Source organism: Schistosoma mansoni (assembly GCF_000237925.1).
Source record: "Schistosoma mansoni, WGS project CABG00000000 data, supercontig 0062, strain Puerto Rico, whole genome shotgun sequence".
Lineage (NCBI taxonomy): Eukaryota > Metazoa > Platyhelminthes > Trematoda > Strigeidida > Schistosomatidae > Schistosoma > Schistosoma mansoni.
The window spans coordinates 115,169-128,231 of NW_017386029.1; the positions used below are offsets into that span (position 1 = coordinate 115,169).

At 33.4% G+C, this 13,063-nt stretch overlaps 1 protein-coding gene across 1 annotated transcript in view; it reads right to left on the minus strand.

The window, feature by feature from the left end:
* Nucleotides 1-2,706, minus strand: part of Smp_163650 (C-terminal pdz ligand of neuronal nitric oxide synthase protein, putative) — a gene marked incomplete at its 3' end in the record, with an annotated part of 102,529 nt that extends 99,823 nt beyond the window's left edge. Inside the window, exon 1 of the mRNA XM_018790525.1 lies at nt 2,558-2,706. Within this exon, the coding sequence (XP_018646158.1) occupies nt 2,558-2,668 (111 nt within the window). The 5' untranslated portion in view covers nt 2,669-2,706. The remainder of the gene's footprint in view (nt 1-2,557) is intronic.
* Between the last annotated feature and the right edge of the window lie 10,357 nt (nt 2,707-13,063).

Consider the following 13,063-nt stretch of genomic DNA (forward strand, 5'->3'; position numbering starts at 1 on the left):
GCCCTTGCTTGAAAAGGATAGGAACAAAAATGGTTAAAGAGTTTCCAACATCGTTTAGAAAGTAGCACAGTTACTGTTACAATATATGTTTGTAGTATGAAAGATGATTTTGAAGAAGTTTTGTCATATTTGTTTCTTCTATCTAGAAAATGTTCACTTGGAATGATATGGCTGATAAGAGGTCGAAATCTGAAATTAAATCACTTACATCTGAATGCTCGTTTCACGTACATAGTCATGAACTATTGAAGTTATATGGTAGAATACATTATGTCAGTATCTTCGAATAATACTTTGGTGTGTGCTACTGATATCAACAGATATAAGTAATATATATCATCAATCGAAAGTGAAATGTCTGGAGGCAGAAGGTTAAGAAGATCAAGGAAATGAGAACGAGAACAAAGAATGATTGATGTAGAAACGAAAGAACACTGAAGTCTGAGACGATTAACTGACATTTTAAAAATGAAATATTTACTGTATGGTTCTAAGATGTTCTGTATTCAAATACTTTTGATTATCCTCACTTGTGTTCTCGTTCACCATAATACCTCCATGACTAAATTTTATCTTCACAAAAATACCAATGATTCGAGTTAATTTATGCAACTATTGGCTTTAACTGGCTACTTTTGAAAACGTGAACAATTTACTTCCTAACATTAATGTTGTTCCTAAGATATAAAGAATAGTAGTGGAACGAAAACATTTGCAAATCTGTTATGAAATACCTTATCAGAAATGATTTATGGTAAACCATATGTTAGTGTTTTTATGTTTACAACGATTGAAGAAATCCCCCAGTATCTAAGCCTTGAAATTAAGTATTCTAACTCACTAGTATATGAAACCACTTCACCATTCATTCATAAATGAGTAATTAATATCTCAATTATATGAGTATTCGTTTGATAAATGTAATATATTCTATGTATTTACTTACTTACTTACGCCTGTTACTCCCAATGGAGTATAGGCCGCCGACCAGCAATTCTATGTATTTAGTTCAAACTTTGTTATGTTCGAAATCTTAAGAACTTAAAATGTATATCAAAAGGGATTAGTAGATACGAACAGTTTTATCATTCTTAGTTATACAAAAGAACTACTCTCACACTGCTATCATTATATTCAATAAAATTATATGCAAAATCTTATGCAGAATATTTGTAATATTTACTCAACATATTGTCCAAGAAAAGATTCATGGACTTAACTTCAAGGTTAAAGTTTTAAGTCTTTTCAGACTGTTTATCAGCACAAACCTCAATAGACGAAATAGGGTTGGAGTCGACGACCTGATTATTTAAAGTCTAATATTGTCATTTTTCAAGTCATCGCTTTTCTTCTAACAGTCGTAATTGTAATATATTTTTGATTTCTTTATTATTTCAATCATGAAATCAAATCACTGTTTGACTAATTTTATGCTCAATATTTAACTTTTTCATAGTTGAAATCATGAGTCAATTGAAGCTAGACCACCATGGAAAACCCGGAAGCACTGGACGGCCGTTTCGTCCTATTATGGGACTCATCAGCAGTGCGTATCCATGATCCCGCACTATGGTGGTCTAGCTTCAATTGACACATGATTTCAACTATGAAAATACTAAATTCTCCGCAAAACCCCTTCTGATCAATATTTAACTACAAATCGAGAATACAATCAACTGGGGAAACCAAGATAATTAGATGTCTGATATTAATACTTAAATATTATCATTTCGATAGGTGAACGTTGCAAAGATTTGAATGTTTGCTTATTACAGTCATTCGCCTGGAAATATAACTTTTTATAGTTCCTATATAAGTATAATCATAACACAAATGTAATAAAAGACGACCGGTTTAAAGAAGGCTATATTTCTGTCAAAATATGTAGAATAGTTATTAGCAGAAGAAAGACTGGGACAAAAAAGAAACTTCTAAGTAAACAGTGCCAATTGAATTAACAAATTTTATGGTTTAATAATTCATCGTTGCTATATCATGGAGTAAAACCAAACTATTATGACAATAATAGTAATAATAGTAAACAGTTCATATTTTCGTAAATGTAAACCTCTATATGATGAGAAAAAAATCAACTGTGTTTTAATCAAGATCATAAACCGACCAATGTCAGACTATCATTGAAAACCTGGATGCAATGGATGGTCGTTTCTTCCTAGCATATGACTCTTCAACAATGAGCATCCACAGTCAAGAAAGTCTGGGTTCGAATCCCGCCTGCGGGATCATGGATGTAAGCTGTTGAAGAGTCCAATATTAGGACGAAATGGCTTTCGGGTTTTCATTGATAGTCTAACATTGATCGGTCCATAATCTCAAATAAAACCTAACAATTTCCACAACCCTACGCTTATAAATCAACGGTGGTCAACCTCTATACCCATTATATAAATAACATATATATATATATATATATATATATATAACATTTATAAAGTATATTTTATTTACAAATACTATTATTATTATTATTACTATTACTTGTATACACTCAAATCCATTATTATTTTTACCATATCCAAAATAAATTAATAATTACCTTAGCACAGAAATGAATACCTTGTTTAAACACTTCATCACTATACACAGGTATACGTGTGTCTAATCCATCATCCAACATAAAATCATAAGCATGTCGACGAAAAGGCATTATTTCATGAGAGAGAGAGAGTGAGTGAATGAGGGAACAAAAGTGTAAGTAATCAAATATATCAAAAGTATATTAATTATATTTATCTTCCATTTTTTTCATATTATCATTATAGATGTCTTGATTGAGAATTTTGCAATTCCTTTTGTAATTCCTTATGATCATTTATTCTTTTCATTTGCATTTTTATGAGTAAAAATAATTTTCATAATTTTACGGATACAAAATTTTTCTTTTCTTTTTTTTTTTAAAAAAAAAATCTATTTATAAAATAGAATTTTGGGACACCGAAATTTGATTGGTTAATAAAGAATTAACCAATCAGAAATCGACAGGTCAAAAAAAGATAACTAAATTTATAGGTTATATACGCCTGTTAGAAACTAGGCCAAATATTTAACGGGTATATAACATTGGTAATTTGCTTTGAAATTCACATGAGGATTTTTTAATTTTTTTTTTTAGTTTAAACCAAAAAACAAAAAAAATCGAATTTTTTTTTAGTGATTTAGATTAATCCACTTGTATATGGTTTTATGATACAAATTGAACTGCGTAATATTTAATAAATTAAGGATGATTTTATGTACATTTAATATTGTTTCTTGAAATGAAGAATCATATTATTTTGCAAAGGTCCTTTATATAATGATATTAGTTTTTATCAGAAGGGGGGTTTGTGGAAATTTTAGTAATTTTATAGTTGATAGGTCCTAGGTTCGAATCTTGTGAGGCGGGATCGTGGATACGCACTGCTGAGGAGTCCCACAATAGGATGAAACGGTCATCCAGTGCTTCGAGGTTTTCCATGGTGATCTAGCTTCAATTGATTCATGGTTTCAACTATAAAATTTTTGAAATCTCTACAAAAATACCCCTACTGATAATAATCATATGCCCACTAGTGATTGGCTTCAAGACGTATTTCCTGGAATTATAGTGGGAAGCAGTGACCAGTGGAAAACAACCAGGTCTGTTGTTAGATAGTAACCCACTGAACACATTGGTGAATGTCTTGCTCAATTTCGTGGATCGGTTGAAGTTAGACTTTAACACTGTTGGATGACGGCCGGCTCAGTGGTCCAATGGCTAAGCGCTCTCTCACGACACAGATAGGTCTTGGGTTCAAATCTCGTGAGGCAGGATCGTGGATTCGCACTGCTGAGAAGTCCCACAATAGGAAGTAAAGGCCGTCCAGTGCTTCGAGGTTTTCCATGGTGATCTAGCTTCAATTGATTCATGATTTCAACTATAAGGTATTAGCTTTTGTTAATTTTTTTTTTAAGAAATTCTGGATGAGATCCACATTTACATGTACCAAGTTCGTAACTTCTAAAAGGATTAGATAAACAGAACGTTGTTTGTTACTCAGAAATCAAAATAAACTTCTCATTCTTACAGAAGGCTACTATAAAGACTAATATCTTAGTGATGATACTACATGACATAAATTTAGAACCTACAAGATATATGAATTTCTTTTATATTGTAGAAATGCTTCATTCATGAGTACCAGCTAATATGAAAACCAGATTCAATCACTCAAAATTAAGAATAAAATCAGTTATAATATTATTTACTTACTTACGCCTGTTACCCTTCGTGGAGGAGCATAGGCCGCACATCAGAAGTCTCCATCCAACCCTTTCCCAACTAATCCTTCCCACTTCTTTCCAGTTAACATTCATCCTTTTCATATCTGCTTCTATTTCCTGGTGTAATGTGTTCTTTGGCCTTCCTCTTTTCCTCTTCCCTTCACCAATTCAAGTTAAGGATTGCCTCGTGATGCAGTTTGGTGATTTTCTCAATGTATGTCCGATCCACTTCCAATGTCTTTTCCTAATTTCCTCTTCATCTGGAAGCTGCAGTTATAATAAATAGTAACTAAAAACATAAATATAGTCGATCCCGTTTTGTGAAGTGATGAATATTTTATTATGAAATAGTCCAATGATTATTTTAGATGAAGTAGTTTGTGAAAATTATTTTAATTTATAAGTAATACTCTTTATACACTGAGCTTAGCTGAAGTATCAATAAAAACTGTAGCACTACAAAAAATTGTTGTCCTTAGCAGAGTCCATTCACGACCCTGATGAAAATCAAACCCAGAAGCTTCAGGCCTGAAGATAAGTGTTTAACCATCAGATTACGGTGTTGGTATCCAAAAGAACACATTTCTAGCTTTAATTAGTCCTCAATATAGCATTATGATTATATAATTCCTCTGATAACGATTATTTTACTCCATTATATGGGTGAACACAATCGGTCCAAACTTCTCATTAAAACTTAAAGGACTTATTTGGAAGTAAACCACTGATGAGCATACTACTTCTATAAGGTTGTTCTAGCGTCTAGATAGTCTAATTATAAGTTATTCACCACGAGAACTAAAGCTTTTGATTTCCAATCTTTGATAAAATATAGTATATCCACTGAAGAGAAGTCCCATACTAAGATGAAACAACTGTTCATTTTTCTTTGGTCTTTCAATAATATTGCAACTGAGGACAATCATTATATTTATTCCCCTAAATATTTAATATGGAAAGTAATTAAAATGTAAGAAACTTTATGATTAAAGTTACAAATATTTTTAAGAGATTTTTAATTTTAATAGTTAAGATCATGAGTCAATTGAAGCTAGATCACCATTGAAAACCTGGAAGTACTGAGCGGCCGTTTCGTTCTATTGTGGGACTCCTCAGCAGTGCTCATCCACAATCCCGCCTCGCGAAATTCGAACCCGAGACCTATCAGTCTCGCGCGCGAGTGCTTAACCTTTAGATCACTGAGCCGGCCGGCATCCAACCGTGGTAATATCTAACTTTAACCAATCCACGAAATTGAGCGACACATCCACCATTGTCTTGAGTGAGTTACTATCTCACAACAGACGCGGTTGAACTGTTGAACTGCTTCTCACTAGATTTTTAATTGTTAAACAGTTTGATTAATAATTTCGTGTATAACTACATATTGTTTCGAAACAAAATCTATCTTGACTTATTGTCGCAATTATTTTACTTATTAACATTATGTATATTTATGCACTAATACACAAATGTTAAGAATAATAATACATTTGATCGTCAATCATCAAAACACTATGAATGATGCGTACAAATTCGTTTTTTCAAGAATAATTTTTTTAAAAGATTAGTCATACACTGACCGGATACTATCAACAACAGCGTTTTATGAAAGAGGATAAACCAGCTTCAAGCTGAAGAGGAAATTAGGAAAAGACATTGGAAGTGGATAGAACATACATTGAGAAAATCACCAATGTGCATCACAGGGCAATCCCTAACTTGGAATTCGGAAGGGAAGCGGAAAAGAAGAAGGCCAAAGAACACATTACACCGGGAAATAGAAGCAGATATGAAAAGGATGAATGTTAACTGGAAAGAAGTGGGAAGGATTAGTTGGGACAGGGTTGGATGGAGACTGCTGATGTGCGGCCTATGCTCCTCCACGAGGGGTAGCAGGCGTAAGTAAATAAGTGATATATAGATAGATAGATGAAATTTAAGATCAGTTTGTAATAATTTACATTTTGAATTGGACGAAACAATTCCTTAATATATCGATCCAGTATTGTGTCATCATTAGTATTAATTACAGACTTTGTAAAATATACGTCCTGACAATAATTTAGAATTGTTTTCAATGGTTTGAAAATTTTCATTATTTGTCAGCTTTCCTGTTGTTGTTTTTTTCGTCCAAAGTATATCTATATATAGTTTTAACGCTAACATTACTGATTATTGAACATTAAGATTTGAAAGAAGTAAAATTATAAAACAGACACAAAAAAGGAGGTAACTGTTGTATCCCATGGAGAATTATGAATGGTAACTTTTGAGAACTATTTATGGACCAATATGATATGTATATTTCCTATTGTATAATTACTAAGTAACTTAACTATTCATATTCATGTTCTTTTTATTATGAGCTTTATTTTGACCCATAGACTATTACTGTACGATTTACAATTCCTGAGTTATCCCCAGTCTATTAATTACTGTTCCCCCTATTCACAGCCACATTTGGCCAAATCTTGTATAAATGTTATTTTCTATTTTATGGTACAATGTAGTCAGTTTATTGGTATATAAACCCAGTATGTTTGAGAATAATGATTCATATTGCAGAGGTTGTTATTGGTGTTCTGAACTTAACTGGCTGGGCTAGGCAGAAAGTAGGACTAATAAGTGCTCAAGACTACTCATACAGTTTTTTGTGTATCATTGCTCTGATCGATAATTCACTCCTCTCTGATTAGCGGGCATCATCACGTCACATATATAAACAGGGCACCCAAGCAATCAATATAACAGTAACGTTAAAAAGAAAGAAAGTGAAATTCTTTTAAAATTCTTATTTTCATCAATACAAGGGGGAAAATATGATTTATAAGCTTTTGTGAATAAATGAATTATCAAAAGGGAGTTTTGTGAAGATTTTGAATTTGCATGTGTGATTTGTTAACAAAAAATTTCTGGATAAGTAAAGTTCTTTTTTAGAAAAATTTAATAATGACATGAACAGTACAGTTACCAAATGGTGTGCGATATTATGTGACGCGTGAAATATTTTTCGTAAATACAAAAGAAGTACTGTACTTTATCTGATATGTGATTTCATATACTGTACTATTTCATTGAACATATTCAAAAAAAATTAACAATATTGAAGTGAATTGAAACTTTTGAAACATACCAGTTACAAACACATATATAAAATATTGTCTGACATTTACATTGTGGTGTGGGTTACTTATATCCATATAAGTAGTATATGATGATAGTCGTGCATTGAATGTATTTCAGCAGAAGATCGATAAGAAGAGAACGGAACGTAGTTGGTATGAAAATGTATGAACAATAAAATCAGAGATGATGGACTGATAGTTACAGAAGGAACAGTGAAGATTGAGACAATTGATTGATAAGCAAAGATGGATGGTGGCTAGCAGTGGAATTCAGGACGCGCGTTCCGGCCTATTTGGGACTCGTCAGCTGGATGTACCTGCATCTCAGAGTTGATGTTCAATATGGGACTCTAACCCAGTATCTTTCGCTTTAAACGCCATCGCGTTATCCACTCAGCTACTGAGTCCTGATAGCCACTTGCTTGTGCAATGGGGTGAAGTTTGATTTCACTTAGTATTGTTTGTTTGAATCTTCCCATTGATGCTTAGGACTGCAATGGCGATGGCGTTTGAAGCGAAAGATACTGGGTTCGAGTCCAAGAGTGAATATCAACTCTGAGATACAGGTACATCCAACTGACGAGTCCCAAATAGGCCGGAACGCGCGTCCTGAATTCCACTGCTACCCACTATCCACTCTTTCTTTATAATGCTTGTGAGTTAAGGCAATATCGAGGCAATACGTACAGTATGCACATATGCCAATTAGAGACTGACCAATTGTAGTCCTAAACTTCAATGGGAAGATTCAAGCAAACAATACTAATTGAATTGATTGATAGTTTGCAAATTAGCTATTTACTATATAGTTCTCATATTTTACTGAAATATTTTATAATTTTGTAATCGAATACATTCGATTGTCCTCACTAGTGCTCTTGTTCACTAAACTATGACATTAATTTCATTAACTATGGATATACATATGTATACATACATACATATGCAATTCATTGATCCCTAAAGAGTGGTCAGTCTCATGTTTGTCTAATCCTTTAAAACTGACTGAATCCTACCGATCAAGTTCCAATCTGGCTACCAATCTGAATGACTCAATATCGTGTATACTACAATAAAATGTTAATTGGTTCGAGGTAGTCAGTAATAAACTCTGAACCGGTGTTTCATTTTAGTTGGGACTCACTAGTGATTATTTTCTCTATAGAACAATAGCATATTACCGTGTTAACTGAACAATCGGCTTATATGCATTGTAATACTCCCTCTTCTTCAGTTTCAGTCAATTCATCACAATATAAATAGAGTGTAGGCATCAATCTTAAGGTTGAACATGATAGTTTCAAATAAATTGAGCACTGGGTAGAAAGTATTTATTTACCCTGGCTTACATTAGGTCACGAAACTTCTGAAATACAATTTTCTATTAATTGGGATGGAACAAAAAATTTATATTTATTATAAATGGGATGACGAATATAGTAAGGTAAGTGAGTATTGGTAAATATTGTTTGGATTGATGGACAATAAATGAAAAATATATACTTCATTCGAATTACTAAAACGTATTTTATTGCTTTAATGTTTAATGAATAAACCTTCCTATATTTTTCACAATGAAGTATATCTTGTACAAGATTGCATAACTGAATGAAAGCTCTACAGTTGCTAACGTTCAAAAGATATAGTTTACGTACACAGTTCTGTCCTCCCGTTCAGCGTAACTGGCAATCAATAAGTAATCAACTTGTTTTAAAGAATATACAGATGTTGGCTAGTAGTGGAAATCGGGAAACGCATTTCTTATTGTTTAGGAATCATAAGATAGGTGTGCCTAAGTTACTGTTCATGTTTGCATCGGGACTCGAACCCTTACCAATGGTGACATTAACATCATATCGATTGAACAAGCTAGTGTTTATCAGGATTTACTAGCTGGGTTAGAGTATTGACGTGAATATCAACAGTGGGATATAAATACATCCAGCTGATGATGAGTCCCAATTTAGATAAAGCTAGTGTATTGGACTTTATTCGTAACCACAGTTTATCTATTCTATAAAACTTGTTACAAAATGGTTATATCGAAGTAATCCACTTAGGATGCATATATACCAATAATGGTTGATTACAATTTTGTCTTAAATATTAACAACGGAATAATTCGAACTCTTATCAATAATGATATACTATTCTTGTTTGTTTCTTGAAATGCTTTTTTAAGAAAATTAAATTATAAAGGTAATTCAAATGATTTTTCATAAATACAATCTTATTACAGTTGTTCTGCATTATTCCATAAATCACTAAATATAAAATTTGGAATAGAAACTATGTAAGAAGTTTGAATTCACTTAGTATTGTTAGTTTGAATCTTCCCATTGATGTTTAGGACTGCAACTGGTCAGTCTCTAATTCGCATATGTGCATATTAAGCGTATTACATCGATGTTACTTTAATTCACAAGCATTATAAAGGAAGATGGATAGTGGCTAGCAGTGGAATTCAGGACGCACGTTTCATCCTATTTGGGACTCGTCAACTGGATGTACCTGCGTCTCAGAGTTGACGTTCACTCTTGGACTCGAACCCAGTATCTTTCGCTTCAAACGCCATCGCGTTATCCACTCAGCTACTGAGTCCTGATAGCCACTTGCTTGTGTTTTAACCCCTCAGTAAACATCAACTCTGAGATGCAGGTACATCCAGCTGACGAGCCCCAAATAAGCCGGAACGCGCGTCATGGATTATACTGCTAGCCACTATCCATCTATGTTTATGTGAGAAGTTGTATTGAAAGTAGCAAACAGTTCAAAGGCTTAATGCGGATACTAATTGTTTAATAACAGGTCAAGCAAATAGGTTTGATTCTATAAAACGAATGTACATTTAAAAATTAAAAATACAAAGTTCAGCGAAGTGATCTCTTTTCAAAGAATTCATTATGAAGCTGTACAATCGTATATATATGAAAATGTTTTGTTGAAGTACAAATTCCATGAGGAAATGTGAACACGAATAACCAAGATGACGTAATGGAAAGGTGATAATACTAGATTGTGTAATACGAGTAATAACTATAGATTTAGTGGATATAATAAGATTATTAAAATGTTTTCGTTACAATAATTAAAGGTCATTAAAGGTCATAGAGCTGTAAAAATAAATGAGGTGATATGATGAGTATTCATGAATAAAATAATGACAATATAAGACATAAGTAAAGGAGGAAAGCAGAAATAATAATAATAACAATAATAATATTAAGGCGACGGTAACGATAACGATAAGACGTACCTCTTTTGTACGCATAGTTCTGGTTTAAGCTCATGGATGGTAAGAGCTTCGGCTATTTCCTTACGGAATTAGTACTTTAACAAAATAAATTTTCATATATATACGATTGTACAGCTTGATAATAAATTCGTTGAAAAGAGATCCCTTCAATGAACTTCGTGTTTTTAATTTTTGAATGTACATTTAACAAACATTCAAGTTATAATTAAACTATAAGACACAGTCTTACTTACTTACGCGTGTTACTCCCAATGGAACAAAGGCCGCTGACCAGCATTCTCAAACCCACTCCGTCCTGGGCCTTCCTTTCTAGTTATATCTAGTTTTTGTTCATTCTTCTCATGTCTGTCTCCATTTCTCGGCGTAATGTGTTCATTGGTCTTCCTCTTTTCCTTTGGCCTTTAGGATTCTATATGAGGGCTTGTCTTGTGACGCCAGTAGCTACTACGGGGGCTACTGCCGATCCCAAGCCCGGATAAAGGAGGAGGGTTGGGCATGGGGTTAGCGACCCCATCCAGTAGAAAACCAACTCGCTAAAAAACGCTAACCAGAAAAAATTATTCAAACCATAAGACAAAGTCACTAAACAAAAATCATGTCTGAGATCTCGGAAAACAAAAGTGCAGAACCGAAAACACTGCTGTATAGTGAATAATAGTGGAAATTTTTACAAAGATACGTTTCAAGTGTGCACTTTTTAAACGAATTACAGAAACTAAACTGTAAAACATAAATACAACGGTACATAGATCTGATTTTAAAAATAGACAAACTCAAATGTTGATAACAAAATCTTTTCATTAAAATTTACTATATGTGAAATACAGAAGAATAAGATATTTTATTTATTTAAACGCAAAAATATTCGTACAAAGGGGCACCAGATAAATATGCGCCTCACAAATCTCATTTGATTTGTGTAAGGGCTGTGATACTGCCCAGGTGCCCAAACTCAAGCAAGTGGTTTTCTTATGAGACCACACCCTGAGCCTTTGACCTAAAGATCTACAAGGCAGTGGAGCATCATAAGGAGATGCAGTCCCATGATAGTCGGTGACCAACGATTGATCCATACGCCATTTGTTCCTTCAGGATACTGGAGCCCATGTGCACCATTGGTTTGGAATCAGGGTTTTCCAACTCCCCTAAGTAGATTCTCCGTATCTAACAACTCGGTTAATGCTCCGGAGTCTCGCTTTTCGTCCTCTCACTTTCGTAAAGAACAGTAATGCCACGAGAAGGCAGTGAGTAGTACTTCCCTGACAGAGGATGTATACGCGTGGCCGTGTGAGAGCATTTCGAGAGGGAGAGCTGACTCTCCCCACTCTCGGCCGTACTAGGGCATTTGGAGGCTAAGAGGTGTCCTTAAACTACGATTTTAGATCATGAATATTAGCTTGGATATTAATTAATCTTAGATGTTTGTTCCTTTTATTGTGAATCATCTCTAAGGTCATTATTAAAAGATTCATAACCAATGATTGAATAAACTCAACATCACATGCCACTTTCTCCAACGAGTAATAAGCTACTGAGACCCAGTTTTTAATCTGTATCTAGAGAGACAGTAAACGGTTTCCCTCTTGATATTTACGTTTACTATTAGCGATATGGCTTTTAGATTTGAAAAAATAAAGGTTCTTGTTTTGGAACCTTCAAGAATGTAGAAAAGGTAAATAAATATTTATTGAAATCATATGAGGGAGGTAATCAGGTATATGATTTGTATGATCGATCGTGGATCAGATGTTAAACCCCTTTATCAATAAGTTGACCAGTTAGGTTAGGCATAGCCTATCGAAATAGTGGATTTCACAACATGAAAATTAGAAATAAAGAACCGTTTGTCCTTTTCCTTGCACTAGTACTTTATAATGTCCAAAAGTTATATGATGTTTGGTACTAAAATTCAGAAATTCTCTATTAAGGTTTTATACATGGACCCTTAGATATCTATCTGACTAACAAGGCTTTCATAAATAATAATTTTGAAATTTTACAGATTCTTTGACTAGTTTTAACATTTACTTTAAATCCACGACTGTTCATTTCAAATTGTTATCAGCTACTTTCATTACAAAACGTTGGTGTATTACAAGTTGACTGAATAGTCAACTCATTTTTTCTCGTTCTTCTAACTTACAGATTTCAATAAACTGCTACCGCACACTTTATGTATACATTGTTTGCTCTCGATTCCAACCTATTATTCTTTAACTGTTGCCCATATACCCCATGGCTGTTAGTCAGTCATATATCTTAATTATAAAACCTAACTTCCAAGTCTTGGTCTAATATAACACCCACACAAATAGTATATAGGATATTTTTTAACTCGACAAGAACATGTGTTTGGATCTACTCTTTAAAAACCACACACTAACAACTACTTTATAACATTGTATTTTCCTTATTA